The sequence below is a fragment of the Sesamum indicum genome, linkage group LG7, assembly GCF_000512975.1.
Source record: "Sesamum indicum cultivar Zhongzhi No. 13 linkage group LG7, S_indicum_v1.0, whole genome shotgun sequence".
NCBI lineage: Eukaryota > Viridiplantae > Streptophyta > Magnoliopsida > Lamiales > Pedaliaceae > Sesamum > Sesamum indicum.
The window spans coordinates 181,902-198,654 of record NC_026151.1 but is presented as its reverse complement, the minus strand read 5'-3'; the positions used below and the strand labels follow the sequence as shown (position 1 = coordinate 198,654).

Genomic DNA, 16,753 nt, shown 5'->3' with positions numbered 1-16,753 from the left:
ACAAACCCCTCAAGATTGTAGGAAAGGGAGATGTGCGGATCAAATCAACGAATGGGTCATGCTGGACCCTACATGATGTGAGACACATACCAGGACTGAAAAGGAACTTGATCTCAGTCGGACAGCTGGATAGTGATGGATTCCACACGACGTTTGGAGACGCGAAGTGGAAGATCAGTCGGGGAGCAATGACTTTGGCTCGAGGACTAAAGTCGGGAACGCTCTACATGGCGGGAGGGTCCAGTTCAAACATCCCCTTTGCAGGAACTGTATCGCAGGCTAACCTGTGGCACAATTGCTTGGGCCACATGAGCGAGAAAGGAATGAACGTGCTGAAGTCGAAAGGACGGTTGCCCGAGTTAAAATCGGTGGAGGTGGGTCATTGTGAACACTGCGTGTTCGGAAAGCAGAAGCGGGTGAGCTTCTTGACCACAGGAAGAACTCCGAGGAAAGAAAAGTTGGAGCTTGTTCACACTGATTTGTGGGGACTAGCACCAGTGTCATTTCTTGGTGGATCAACGTACTACATGACATTCGTCGATGACTCCACTAGAAAGGTATGGGTGTATTTCTTAAAAAGAAAATCTGATGCCTTTGATACATTCAGGAGATGGAGGGCACTAGTGGAAAATGAGACAGGTCTACAAGTGAAATGTCTCAGATCGGATAACGGTGGCGAGTACAGCAGTGAAGGTATCAAGAATTACTGCCCGACCATGGAATCCGAATGCAGAAAACAATCCCGGGGACACCTCAGCAAAATGGCATTGCTGAGAGGATGAACAGAACACCGAATGAGCGTGCGAGATGCGTGCAATTGAAGAGCGAACTACCAAAGATGTTTTGGGCAGATGCAGTCAACACAGCTGCTTTCTTGATCAATCGAGGGCCTTCTGTCCCGTTGTACCAGAAGAGGTATAGAGTGGTAAGAAAGTGGATCTTTCTTTCTTACGTACGTTTGGTTGTTCAGCCTATATTTTGAACGATGATCGGACTAAGCTGGATGCTAAGTCGATTAAATGTACATCCATTGGGTATGGGACTGACGAATTTGGGTATAGATTCTGGAAAATAATTCGCAGTAGGAATGTTATATTCAATGAGGATGTAATGTACAACGACAGGAAGGTAAGCCCGGACAATGACAAGAAGGAAAGGGAATTTGTTGATCTCGACATTTCAAATTCCAGGATCATGAGACCAGCAGATACGGATTCAATGGGAGTTCAGACGGACGAAACCGAACAGATGGAGATAGAGCCAGAACAAGTACCGGAGGAACCGATTACTGAAAGCAGCACACCCTTGGCACTGGGTCGAGAACCGAGGCTGAGAAGGGCCCCAGATAGGTACTCCCCCTCTCTTTATTACTTGCTTTTGTCTAATTGTGGAGAACCCGAATGTTACGCAGAGGTAGTCAATGATGTCCACAAGAGCAAGTGGGAGCTTGCGATGAACGACGAGATGAACTCATTGAAGAAAAACAACACATGGGAATTGTGTCAGCTACCAAAAGGAAAGAAGGCCCTACAGAACAGATGGGTCTATCGGGTTAAGGAAGAATCAGACGGGAAGAAGCAGTACAAGGCAAGACTCGTAGTAAAGGGATTCCAACAAAGATACGGTATTGACTTTACTGACGTTTTTACACCTGTTGTCAAGTTAACTACTATTCGTCTTGTGTTGAGCATGGTAGCGGCAGAGAACTTGGAGTTACAACAGATGGATGTGAAGACAGCCTTCCTACACGGGGATCTTGAGGAGGAGATATACACGGTACAACCAGAGGGGTATAATGGAGATGATCAACAGGTGTGTCGCCTGAAGAAAAACCTGTATGGATTGAAACAGGCTCCGCGATAGTGGTACAGAAAGTTTGACAACTTCATGCTAGAGATAGATTTCTCTAGATGCAATGCTGGTCATTGCTGCTACGTGAAGAGGTTCGATGAGTTTTTTTATCATTCTACTCCTGTATGTTGATGACATGTTGATAGCAGGATCAAATGTCAAGGAGATCAATAGGCTCAAGGATCAGTTATCGAGGAAGTTTGACATGAAAGATCTTGGCGAAGTAAGGCAGATATTGGGCATGAAAATCATAAGGGACAAATGTATTGGTAAATTATGGTTATCTCAATCTGATTATATTGAGAAGGTATTATGCAGATTCAAGATGGAAAATGCAAAACCGGTTGGAACGCCATTGGGAAATCAGTTCAAACTATCCAACAGTGATTCGCCCCAGACTGACTCCGAACGTGCAAAGATGAGAGTCACACCGTATGCCTCAGCAATTGGGAGCCTGATGTATGCTATGATCTGTACTCGACCGGATATAGCACATGTAGTGGGAGTAGTTAGCCGTTTTATGAGCAATTCAGGAGTGATGCACTGGGAAGCTGTGAAATGGATTCGTAGGTACCTAAGGGGTACTAAGGACCGAGCATTGGTGTTTGGTAAGGGCAAGTTTACCTTGTTTGGGTTTGTTGATGCTGATTTTGTAGGGAGTGACTATGACAAAAGGAGGAGCACTACAGGGTACGTGTTCACATATGGCGGTACAGCCGTATCCTGTGTTCACATATGGCGGTACAGCCGTATCCTGGGTCTCAAAGCTACAGAAGGTTGTCACACTGTCCACGACAGAAGCTGAGTACATGGCAGTTACTGAGGCGGCTAAGGAGCTCATTTGGCTGCAACACTTCTTGGGTGAATTAGGGAAACCTTAGGCAGATGTGATTCTTCATAGCGATAGCCAGAGTGCGATCCATCTGGCAAAGAATCCCGCGTTCCATTCGCGGACAAAGCACATCGAGATCAAGTACCATTTCATCCGACAACTTCTGGAGAAGAAGGCACTGCAGTTGGAGAAGATCCAAGGAGAAAAGAATCCTGCGGACATGCTGACCAAGGCGGTTGCGATGGAGAAGTTGAAGCTGTGTACGACTTCGACTGGCCTGGATGACTAGAGTGGACAAACCCGGCGGTACCAAGAAAGAAGTGGAGAAAAGCTAATCAATCTTCAAGTGGGAGATTGTTAAGTTGTGAAGATTGATCTGAAGAAGAAAAGGATAACCTGTTTCAACTTAGAAATCCCAAGTTGAGTTGGAGAAGGATAACCCGATTCAAAGTTGAGTTGGAGAAGGATAACTCGATTCAACTTAGAAATCACAAGTTGAGTTGGAAAAAGGATAAGTCATGGCTATATATATGCTACTCTTATTAGCATTGTTTTGCAGAGTAGAGTAGAATAGAATAGAGTAGAGTAGAATAGAATAGAGTAGAGAAAAAAGAAAGAGTTGAGACGAGGGTGAGTGTTGTCTTTCACGTGTGGTGAAGACTTGCATACAAGTGTGTATGTGTTGTACTCCTCAATTTTTCTCCTCTTTGAGTATTTTCTCCTAGCTTGGTATCGCCCCCAGACGTAGGATTTATATCCAAACTGGGTTAACAAATTCGTGTGTCTTTTATCGCCTTCATATTCCACCTGTTATCCATCTTAACCCGATCCGTTTCCTAACAAAGAACCACATTATTGAAGAAGAGGTCAGCAAATTGCTTAAAGGTGGGTATGTTTTCGAAATACAATAAACTGACGGTTGTTGAACATGGTGGTCATGCCAAAATCATAAGGTAAATGGCACATGTGCACGAACTTCACTGATTTGAACAAAGCTTGTCCAAAGGATCCCTACCCATTGCCAAGGATTGACATGCTGGTTGACTATACAACCGGATATGAGCTAGTTTCTATGATGGATGCTTACCAAGGAACCATCAAATCTTCATGGCAGAAGAAGATTGAGATAAGACATCCTTCATCACTGATGGTGGTATTTATTGCTACAACGTAACGCCTTTTGGTTTAAACAACGCAGGTGCCACTTCTCAAATGTTGGTGAATAGAGGATGTTTAAGGAGATGATCAGAAAAACTATGGAGGTCTATATAGATGACATGCTCGTGAAGAGCGAAAGGTCGGAGAAAATCACTTGATGCATTTGAAGCAAGCATTTGACATAATGAGGATGTACGGTATGAAGCTAAACCCCACCAAATGCACTTTTGGGCTAGGTGGAGAAAAATATTTGAGCTATATGGTCAGCGAGCGGGGAATCTGAGGTGAACCTCGAAAAGATAGAAGCAATCATGAAGTTGAGGTCGCCTACAACGATAAAAAAAGTGCAAAAGATAAAGGGTAGGATCACATCCTTAACCCTTTTATCTCTTGATCTGCAAATCGAAATTTGCCATTTTTTAAGGTTTTGAGGAAAACAAAAGATTGTAAATGGAATGAGGAATGTGAAGAAACTTTGAAAACTTTGTAAAGGTACTTAGCAAAATCGCCTTTACTAGTGAATCCTAAGGAAAGTGAAGTTCTATTTCTATATTTGGCTATCTCGAAGAATGCGGTAAGCTTCGTTTAGGCTAAGGAAAGTGAAGTTCTATTTCTATATTTGGCTATCTCGAAGAATGCGGTAAGCTTCGTTTAGGTACGCAAACTTGATGGGATTTAGAACCAAGTATATTACGTCAGTAAAATGTTGCAAGGAGCAGAGAAAAGATACACGGAGATTTAAAAGCTAGCCTTAGCATTAGTTGTTACTACGTTAAAATTGTGACCATACTTCTAGTCACATAAAATAATTGTACTGACCAACCATCCACCGAAGCATGTTATGTCGCGAATGGAGGCATTGGGAAAATTAGTTAAATGAGCTATAGAATTAGGAGAATATGACATAGGCTACCAAACTAGAGTTGTAGAGAACGCCCAGGTACTGGCAGATTTTGTGGTCGAACTTGCAGAAGAACTAATCCAAAAGCAGATGAGAAGATGGATAATGCACGTTGACGGATCCTCTAATGCTAGCAATGGGGGGCTGGAATATTAATACAATGCCCAAACGAAGTGGAGATCAAGGTCGTAGCTAGACTGTCCTTCCCCACCACAAAACAAAGTTGAATATGAGGTTTTGCTTTTGGGTTTGGAGTTGGCATATGAGGCAGGGGCAAGGAGTTTAGAAGTCTATACAGATTCCCAATTGGTCGTGATGCAGATAGGGGGAACCTATGAAACGAGAGAAAAATCAATGGCCCCGTATCAAAAGAAAGCAAAAGCCTTGATGGAAAAGTTTGACAGATATGAGGTCCAGCAAATTCCGTGATGCGAAAACGATAGAGCAGACGCCCTATCCAAATTTGGAGCCATTATGACAGGCATCAACTATCGCAAAGTTACGGTGATGATTCGGGAAACAACTGCGATCACAACGAAGTTGGATGTTAAAACAGTGGACGAATCCAAGTCATGGAAGGACGAGATCGCGCGGTACTTAAGAGAGGGATCCTTGCCAGATGATCCCATTCAGGCTAAAAGAATAAAGTTCAAAGCAGTGTATTTTACATTGGTTTCAGATCAATTGTACAAAAGAACTGTTGATGGACCATTATTGAAATGCCTTGACGACGAGAAATCTAAGAATGTGATGAAGGAGATCCACGAAGGAAGTTGCGAAAATCACTCTGGTGCGAGGTTACTGGCACAGAAGGTAATTAGGCAAGGATATGTTTGCTCAAAAATGACAAGAGATACAAGGGAATATGTGAGGAAATGTGATAACTGCCAAAGGTACCCATCTCTGATACACTAACCTGCGACCCTAATGGAGCCCATCAAGATCCCTTGTCCCTTCGATCAATGGGGAATAGATATTATACTACTACTCAAGGTCAGAAAAAGTTCATAATTGTTGCTGTTGAGTATTTTTCAAAATGGGTCGAAGCTGAGGCAGTCGCAAAAATATCTAAGAAAAAAGTGATCAACTTCATCTGGAATAACATCATCTGTAGGTTTGGAATACCTAGGATGTTGATATTAGATAATAGGACGCAATTCCAAGGGAAACAGATTATGGAATAGTGTAAAGAATTGAAGATATAACAAAATTTCACAGTTGTAGGTAATCCTCAAGCGAACGCACAGACTGAGGGTCTCTTGCAACACCTTAAGACTAGACTGGAGTTGAAGGGATCCTGGGTCGAACAATTACTTGGGGTATTATGGGCATATCGAACGACCCCACGAATTGTAACAGCTGAAACTCCTTTTTTTTCTGGTTTATGGTACTGAGGCTATTATTCCTGTAGAAATAGAAGAAGAATCTCAAAGGATAATGGCGTACGATCCTGTGACCAATGGAGAAGGGTGAAAGTTCGATCTCACCATGATCGAGGGAAAGGGGGAAGTAGCCTACGCTAGAATACCTGACCACAAAGGGATGATGATGAAAACTATAACCAAAGAGTGAAGTCAAGGCAATTGCAAGCAGGCGATCTCGTGTTAAAGCAGGTGGAAGTATCCCGCCATGTAAGAAAAGTAGACCCTGGATAAGAAGGACCATATAAGGTGGTCGAGATAAAAAAGAAAGGGATGTACAAACTGTAAGACATGCAAGGACGTGATTTACCTAGACCTTGGAACACAAACAATCTGAAGAAGTTTTATGCTTGATGAGGTGGAGATAATTTTTTAGCCTGAAAAGGGCTGCTCAATATATAGCGATCTGGAAGAGATCGATATTTTTGAGCTTGGGAAAGGCAATGTAAAGCGAGCTGGGAAAGATCATTATTTTTTAAGCCTGAAAAAAGCCATTCAATGTACAACAATCTGAAAAAGATCAATATTTCAGCCTGAGAGAGGCCATTCAATGTAAAATGATCTGGGAAAGATCATTATTTTTTAGCCTGAAAAAGGCTGTTATATAGTGATCTGAAAAAGATCATTATTTTGGGCTTGAAAAAGGCTATCATATAGCGATCCGGGAAATTTCATTATCTTTGAGCCTAAAAAGGTTGTTACTTGTTTACTAGCGACCTACCATATCCTTATCTAGCATGAAAGGTTATCTCATATGTGGCAATCTAAAAAAGATAAAACCAATCCAACTAGGAAGGTAAATTGTTGGATAAGCAAAAATACTTCACACTTTTTTTTTTCACAAGAAGGATGAACATTCATGCACATAATTGAAGGGTTAATACCTCGTCAAAAAAATTGTTGAGTTAATACATTATCAGATTCTCAGACTTGACAAAATGAATCAATACTTAGTCTAATTGGGATTCTCCACATCATTCAATAAGGCAGGAAATTCATTTTCCTATTTGGGGGAGCTTTTTCTTCAGGGTATGGCTGAAGGTTGCCAACGAGGGATGGATCTAGATGACTCTGATCGAAACCATCACCAAACCCACGTAAAGTAGCGACTTGCGCCTTGCACTTTTCAAAGCCATCATTGATGAAATTCGCAGCTTTAATCTCGACAACCACTGGGAACGCAGGCGCCTTTAGAAAGTCACGAGCAGCTTGGAGACGCGATGCAACAAGGAGGTTTTGATTTTTATCAAGACTGATGTACCCTTCTCGACCTTCATTTATACCCTATAGGCAACCAGCCTCGCGACCAGCTGAAAACCCTTCCCTTCTCCCCTTATTGAATGCGTCCTCTTTAGCCTTATCGACCTCTGCAACCGATGTAGAAAGTTGGTTTTCGAGCTCTAGCACCTTTGCTTCCAACTCTTTCTCACGAGCATTACTGTCAGCAAGCTTCTTTCTGAGATCGCGGACCTTCTACCAGTGATCATTTGAGCTTGATGATATCCAGTACATTTCAAAGAGTGGTTGCAGTTAAAAGCTATGGCCTGCATAGAAAGACATAATTAGAGAAGTAAAACAATTAGGTAATTTGAAATACACTATTTACCTGCATGATGACATGAGCATGGTGCTCTTCAAAGCGTGTCTGAGGAGTCTTTAGTAAGGTCACCTAGTCGCGAGGAAGGCAACAGTTGTTGTATAGTTCCCAAGAATCTTGCCCTACAACCCTTTCAAGTATAGAACTTCGAGATGATATCTTCCAGTCCGGAACCAATTTGTTACCCTCAAGCTCAGCAGAGAGATGTTGGTCGCTCTTAAGCTCGATTCGAGCCTCCTTCCACTAGGCAGTTTAACTCTTAGAGCATTTTCAGGTTTTCTTCCTCTTTGGCACTGGTTACGACCTCCTTCACCAATCGGCTTTTAGCTCGGGACTTACTTTCCTTGCTAGATTTGGTCGATTGTGACTCTCCACTATGGTCCTTGTGCTTCCTCTTACGATTTTTCGAGCCACTGGGACCTGCTCTAGTCGCTTTATTTCTAGTAGGAACACCTTCAGGGGAGCTGTCAGAGGTCGCACTCCCAAAAATGCTAAGATGGGGGATTTCATTTGCAGTCGGGCGAGCTAATGTGTCTTCATTTATGTTTATGGGCACAGGAACTATCGGATCAGGGGGATTGCAGGCTCGCATCGGGGTCGGTGAATTCTCAACAGCTGAAGCGACCGGAGGAGCGTCAGTGTTAGAGTTGTTGCGCAAAGCACGAAGACGCAAGGCAATCTGAGAATTCATAACGATATCCTCTGACAAAGCAAATGTAAGAAAATATGCGGGAAAATACAAAGAAAATGGAAAGTGCCAGAGCATACGCAGACCATATAAGGAACCCCTAACTCCGAGGGGTGCTGGAGAGAGACGGGCAAGCCACAAAACTTCTTCCACTAGAAGCTTTATTGGGTTGTACCAATAAGCGACAAGACTATTAATTTGATCGCCTTCCAACCCCCATCCCTTCTGTGTTCGGAGATGGTTTTATATTTGCACTAATTGCAATGAAAGGCCATACTTGACAGGGAGTAGGTCGCACAAAAATGAACCTTTCTCTCTAAGGGCCTACGTTAGACTTTCAAAGTGTCTAAATACCTACATCCTTCCTAGTAGACAAATAAAATAAACCTCTATCTCCCGATCTTTTGAAGGTGGTAAAAGAATACATTGACTAGAAATTATCAAAATTGAGCTCAAAACGGCGACTTTCATTATTATTATGAAAAGATTTATGTGACTAGTGGAATTTGGGGACAATTGCATAGGGCACAGTCGCAAGCGATGAAGAATGTCAGCAACCGGGGTCACTAGAGTAAAATGTAAACCTGCTTCGAAATGCAAAAGGGAAAACACACAGAAGCCTGATAAAGAAGATGCATGCGATTGAAAGACCTAGGGATAAGTACTTCATAATCATGAGGAATGAAATAACTTTCATTGATATGATGGATGGGGATCTTAATTGTGCTAACTACAGTAGCACAAGGATACCTTGCTAACATACCTTGGTATTTTACATGGGTCGAGATGTCAGGTGCAGGACTCTCTAAAATACGTTTAGACTTGTGAGTTTTTTGTTTTAACTTAGTAGGAGGATCGGGAACGACGACAGGAGTGGGACATGATCAGACCCAGGTGAGGTCGCTAACGACCCCGAACTAGAACTAGAACTAGAATTAGAACTAGAGCTAGAGTAAGACATAGTACCTTAAGCAAGTAAATCGAATTCGAGATCGGGATGCTGGAGGCGGAGAGCGGACAGCTTGAAGGAGCAGGTGGGGCATAAATTTTGAAAAGTAGCCTATTTATAGGGAAGCATTTCGAGAAGTGCGCTGGGCTGAAACGCCTAGGATGGTGACGCGTGGCACTGACGAACTGGCATGATGATGCGAACTAAGGGGCACAACTGTTCACCTTCTTCTAAGGTAATAAATTACACATAGAAGAAATGGGGGAGTAATGATGGGGAATGCCCTAAAATTTGGTAAAAGGACAAAATTGCCCTTAATGAAGGGAAATTCAGTAAAATGGACCAAGACCCGCTCATTTGGTATTGTGTTGGGTTGTGGGAAACCCGACCCAACTTTATAACCTGAGCACATAACCCAGCCACCGCACGAAGCAAAGCCGTTTGATCAGGAGTACAGATGCTTCAGATTATGACGCGTGGCCCAAGCAACAGTGTACGTTTGGGCCCTATAAATATCCCAATACACACCATCTGAGGTAATCAATGCTTTGTCATTTTCGACCTTACTCTTCTTCTTTCGCATATTTCTATCTAAACCAAACTAACTTGAGTGTCGGATGGTCTTAGTCGGGGGCAAACTCGACAAGCCTAACGTTGATTGTTTTATCCTCAGGACCCAATACAGATCTAGGGAGACTACATGACTTACATTGAATCGTCAGACAAGGTTGTATATTTCGAGCTAGATCAAATGTAAGGCAGGAGAAATGCAAATCATTAGTAAGAAAGAGTTTAGTGGCCCATGGAAAAAATGGAATGGTGTTATTTTTGCTTGGATTTAGGTACATATAACTCAAGGAGATCACATAGGAAAAGCAGTGATTGTGTCATGGGTCACCGTAGATGAGCCAGGTTCAAACACTGTTCTGTATTGGGCTGCTAACAGTAAGCTCAAGAATAAGGCAAAGGGGACTCTAACCAAGTACAAATTTTACAATTTCCCTGCTTTCCTTTCTCAGTGCCATGCTCCTTGTCAAAAACTCCAAAAATATGAGATAGTACAGTAGCAAAAGGGTACGTGCCAAGGATATCAAAACCAATAAGAGAGCCACCTTCCCTGTTGCTTGAAAATTAAAGTATGAAATTTTATATGCTAAATGTTGGAAAAATTCATAGTGAAATTCATAATAAGGAAGTTCTAATTTCCATCGTTGAGAAAATAGTTTCACATAAAGTACAAATCAAACAACGCATAATGTGGAGTATACAAGAGAAATACCTGCGGAGCAGCAACAAAAAGAAGCTTTCGTATTCTGAGAAGAATAATGTTGCCATTTTGGATGAGATACTAAACTTGAGTTACAGCTTCTTGCAACATTAACAGCTGCTCCACTGGATTCTTAGCAGTGGGAGCTATGATTTTGAAAGCTTGCCTCATTTTCCAAGCATACCTGTGCCAAAGCATGACAAGTACAAAAAATACGAAGATGGATGGTGACATGTACTTGATCCAGTCCCTCAAGTCATAATATAATTTCACTTTTAATACAAAATAAATTTCTAATAAGTACAATGGATGGAGAATAGGCAAACAAACCTATAAAAGTCATCAATACACATAGAAACAACAAAGTACAACATTCAATTATAGAAAAAAATAATTGTTTTATTGCAATAGACCAATCATTTTGGATTATAAAGCATCATAGCAATACTATATCCTACTTTAGAAATATATACCTTATTTGTGACAGGAAGCTAAATATGGACAGTATTTCCCCAAGATGCAAGTACAAAAACCCAAGAAAAGAAATTCTTTATTAGACTACATCTACCTATTGGAATCGATGACCAAAAAACCAATTGGGATTGGCGATTTTGAGAACCATTCTAGCAATCTTTATTTGAATAATATTGTCCCGATGCATATGGTAAGCATTCGTCTCTGGCACATGTGTTTGTTGTGCTAACCAATTACGTTAAGCACTGTTTTGACGTCACAACATATGTCCATAGATCACTTAATAATCCATATAGTTGAGCTGCGCATTAGATAGTGGATATGAAACCAACTTCTAAGGGTTGGTTTGAAATGTTCCAAGTCGAGGACCTCAAAATTGGGTATCGAAAGTCCTACTAAGACTTGAACCGAGTATTGCGTTCATTGGATGAGTGCCGCATTTCGTTGGCGATAGACGTTGGACATCTATGCAATTTCAGTGGTTAGTTGACTAGGTGGTCAACCAACTGAACTGACTCGCGGGGATCATCGTATGGAATCCTTGAGACTTGGTCGGTATGACTAGAATCTCCATCTCTGATAGTACGGGAGTAGTCCTTAGACATGAGGAATCACGATAGTCACGTGCATATGATGATTGTATCTTGGATCTGCGTGAGAGGTGATTGTGTTGCAAACATGATCATCATAAGTCTTGTCCACTGCAGTCGGAGTATATGTAGCGAGGATGGTGAGTTCCAAGAAGAAGATCCTTTCCCTATTAGTATGTGATAGAGGTATCTCCTATACACATGGAGATGCGTTCACGCTTTATGAATCTGTGGACACAGTTGTTAATTGAATAGGAAAAGGAGGATCCTATGTCAAGAAACTTGGCGTAACGCGATCTCAAGTATTAAGCATAGATGCCAAGTTTTGAATGAGAATCGACACCTAATTCCATGCCCTAAACTAAAGCTGAGAGACAGTAGACGAAAGGACCATACTCGTATGGACTTGAGAGCCTAAATGTTCACACGGTCAGTCACCTAATCTTTAGAGCCATAGACCGTTGCTCGACGGCCACCCATGGTAATGAGATTTCTTGATTAAAGGCTAGTCAAGAATTATTAATTAAATTAGATATAATTATTATTGTGTTAGAGATTAGTCCAAGTATAGCTGAAAGATGAACCTAGAGATTCACACAAAAATCACCGGAAAGGAAAAAGGAATTGATTTGGAATTAATTCCACAAGTGATTAGATTACTTACAAAATAGAGATCCATTGGATGGAAATGTCTCAAGAACAAATTAACAGCATTAATTTATATTGGGCGTGTCCTTAATATTTAATAAGTTGGATCTTATTAATTAATAAAGACAATTTGAGCTTATGTATTTAATTAGATTAAATACATGTTGGGCTCAATTAACTAGATTTTTATTAAAATTGAATTTAAATAAAAATACACGGGGCTTGTATTTTATTTGATAAAATCGGCCAACATGATTTCTGAGCCCATGGAAAATTCTATGGAAGGAAATAAATGGCTAGCAAATTGTAATTTTGGAAAGTAGAATTTTAGTTATTGTTGGGAATCACATTATTTGGAATAAAGAGAAATATACCATGTAGACAAAAGAATGTATCTAGACACGTTCTTATTTATCAATGCAACATATATATATGTACAATAATTTGGAAAATAATTATCACATTATTACACAACACAATAATTCATCCTCTTTCCCATGAAACCACTCGGCTGCCCCCTCTCTCTTTCTCTTGGAGAATTTCTCTTGTTTCTCTCCTAGCAAGGAGTTCTAGAGATTCCAATTTTGATGTGGTATGAACGCACTTAGGGGGCTGCTATGTTGGTGTTAGAATAAGTGACCAAAAGCCAATTAGAATGGTAGTTTTGAAAACCATTCAAGCAATATTTATTTAAGCGATATTGTCCCGATGAATATGGAAAGTATTCATCTTTGGCACACGTATCTGTTGTGCTTACCAAATTACATCAAGCGCTGCTTTGACGTCACAACAAGATACCCATAGATCACTTAATAACCCATGTAGTTGGGTTGCGCATTGGACTGTGGCTATGAAATCAATTTCTGAGGGTTGGTCTAAAATGTTCCAAGTCGAGGACCTCGAGACTGGGCATCAAGAGTCCTACTGAGACTTGCACTAAATATTGCATTCAGTAAGTGAGTGTCGTGTTTCATTGGCTACAGAGATTGGACGTCTATGCAATTTCAGTGTGTTAGTTGATAAGGTGGTCAACTGACTGAATTGACTCTCAAGGATCCTCATATGGAAGTCTTAGAGGTTTGGTCGGTATGATTTGAGTCCCCAGCTGATAATACGGGTGTAGTCCTCAAACTTGAGGAATCACGACAGTCACATGCATATAATAGCTGTATCTTGGATCTGTACCAGAGGTGATTGTGTCACAGACATGATCATCATAAGCCTTGTCTATTACAGTTGGAGTATGTAGCGAGGACGGTGAGTTCCAAGAAGAGGATCTGTCCCCTATCAATATATGACAGAGGTATCTCCTATGCACTTGAGATGCATTAACGCTGTATAAAACTGTGGCCACAGTCGTTGATCAAATAGGAAAAAGGAGGTTCCTATGTCAAGAAATTTGGCGTAATGCGGTTTGAAATATTAAGCATAGACGCCTAGTCCAGGATGAGTGTTAGAGACTAGTCCAAGTCTAGCTCAAAGGTTAACTTAAGGAGTCAAACACAAATCAACGAAAAGGAACAAGGAATTAATTCAGAATTAATTCCACAACTAATTGGATTACTTAAAAAGAGAGAGATATCCATTGGATGGAAAAGGGGCCTAAGAATAAATTAATGGCATTAATTCATATTGCGCTTGTCCTTATAATTTAATAAATTGGATCTTATTAAATAAGGACAATTTGGGCTTATGTATTTAATTAGATTGAATACAAGTTGGGCTCAATTAAATAAATTTTTATTAAATTGAATTTAAAAAAATATTCATTGGTCTTGTGATTTTTTAAGTTAAGAATCGGCCAAGCCACTAATTTTGAGCCCATGAAAAAATCCATGGAAGGAAATAAATGGCTGCAAATTGTAGTTTTGGAAAAAGCAATTTTAGCCATTTTGGGGATCTCTTCATTTGGAATAAAGAGAAATATACCTTGTAGATAATAGAATGTACTTAGAAACATTCTTACATTATCAAACAAGTTATATATATCTGTAATATAATTATTTAGAAAATAATTATAAACACAATTACACAACAAAAAATTCCTCCTCCTCTTCCTCTAGCAATCGGCCGCCCCCTCTCTTTCTTGCACAAGGTGCAATTTTTTCTCTCCTTTTTCTAGCAAAGAGGATGTAGAGATCCCGGACTCCGGTGTGATATGGACAAATTAGAAAGCTGCTACATTGGAGTCTCTTGTTAAGGATATTTCAAGCGAACGTGAAAAATGAAAGGTATCGTTTTTCAACCTTGTGTTTTTTGGTTTCATGCTTTTTACATCAGCCCCATGTTTATTTTATTTTTATATATCAAACGCCCGAAAACTCCAAGGTACACCCCTTGGATTTGTTTAATTCTTGCATTTATTTTTTGTTATTGCGTGTTTTATTTTATCACTTCAGCTTGCGCGTTCCTGGGCCGATCCTTCGGTTGGAACCTCCGGTGAACATTTCGGCTTAGTTAACGAGAAAAACGAAAGGTATCATCTCCACTTTTGTTATTCTCTCATCTCACACCAATAGTCTCGTATGATTTTTTATTTTTGTTTTTTTTATGTGGAGTATACAAGTAAAAAAGAAGCTTTCGTATTCTAAGAAGAATACTATTGCCATTTTGGATGAGTGATATATATTGGTAATAAATATTTACTTGCAAGAGTAATAAAGTAATTTAATATACATGAGACACATATTAAGTACATATAACCTACCACATCATATAACTCCCAATACCACTATAAATACCAAAAATATAATTTTTTTAATGGGGACTACTATTCATTGATTTGATCTATCATACAAAAATTCTCTTTCTAAAACTACATTGATTCCACCTAGTGTACAATCGTATCATGGATAAAATCCCCATTTTATCTTTTTCATAAAATCACAACCACATCATTGGCGTCGTCTGTGGGAAGAATTTGCCTCGACACTAAGTATGCAAACTAGGTCTTGGGCTTGTGACTTCCACGATCTGGACACGATTTGCGAAGCTCAAGTGAACGGGGCGAAATAAGACCCGCCTCGAGAACAACCACCACCTCAAGAGGTAACCCCCCTTCCTCATGAACAAGCCCCCCTTAATTGGGAGATCCTCCCCACCACATCGACAATCTCCACCTGCGCTCCCCAACAGAGCACTCACCCCGAAAGTTCCACTCCAAGAATTGATGGTCCAACAGACACAAGAAGCTTTATTGGCCCTAATTTGCGACGCATCTACTCGAGCAGCAGCACAAGCTGTGGCCTAATACGTGGCACAACACCACGTGAGCCCGCCTCTTCCTTCCCCTCGCAGAAATCGAGAATTATCCTCAGCTCCCGAGGAGGAGGAGCAAAGGCAGGAAATCAACAACAGAATCTCTCGACTTGAGGTTGCACAAACCCAAGATAACCCCCCCTCAAATCGAGAATCATCAGCTCCGCCACCACCTAAGGGATCCGATGATCATTATTTGCCATTGGTCGTAGCCCCTCCAAGACGTAGCGCTTCCAGTAGGCCTCAAAGTCTCAAATATGTCGGAATATGATGGGACATGAGACCCACAAGAACATTTAGACAAATTTTATGCAAAAATTGATTGGTACAATTCGAATGACGTCGCTTACTTCAAGGTCTTCCGCACTACACTCTCCAAACGTACTTTAGCCTGGTTCAAGCAACTACCCACTAGAACTACTTCCAACCTCGAGCAATTGACTCAGCATTTCTTGCATCAATTTTCTATGAACAAGAGAGTTCTGAAAATGCTGTGTTTCTATTCACCATTAGCCAAAAGGTGGGCGAGGCATTGAGAGGCTACGTGCAAAGATTTGTGGACATAGTGCATGAAGTCCCCCATGTTAATCATGAGTTGTTGGCTAGTAACATCCAAGAAAACCTGCTATTGGGATGATTCAAGAAGTCCATAGTCGGCAAGCCGTCTAGCACTATGGAAGATCTAATTATGCACTCCCAAAAAGTACATTCGGATTGAGGAATCTAATGCTTCGGACCCTTCCCTTACCGGAAAAAGGAAGGATCAGGAAGAGGAAAAAGATCCAAAAAAGAAAGAGGAATGCAAACATGTACCTCTGACGGGGTTCGCTCACTATACCCCCTTGAATGCTCCCACAGGGGAGATATTGGCTGTCGTCGAGCAACAAGGATTAATCAATCAATGGCTAAGAAAGATGAAAGACAACCCTGAGAGGTTCAAATCCGACAAGTATTGTCTTTTCACCATGACAGAGGACATTTGGTAGAGGTGAAAGAATTAGTATGGCCCGGGAACACGTCAAAAACGTAAAATAAGAAAATTAAAACAATTCAAAGGGGTGTTCCTTTTGAAATTTCTGAGCATTCGGTGCTTGTCAAAAGTATAATAGCAAACATATA

General features: G+C 40.8%; 1 protein-coding gene across 1 annotated transcript; it reads left to right on the top strand.

The window, feature by feature from the left end:
• Positions 5,217-5,657, top strand: LOC105165884. The gene has a single exon (XM_011085041.1). The coding sequence runs from the start codon at positions 5,217-5,219 to the stop codon at positions 5,655-5,657; it is 441 nt and encodes a 146-aa protein (XP_011083343.1).

Excerpts from the sequence above, each read along its gene's own strand:
- LOC105165884 (XM_011085041.1), top strand. The coding sequence starts at position 5,217 with ATGACAGGCATCAACTATCGCAAAGTTACGGTGATGATTCGGGAAACA.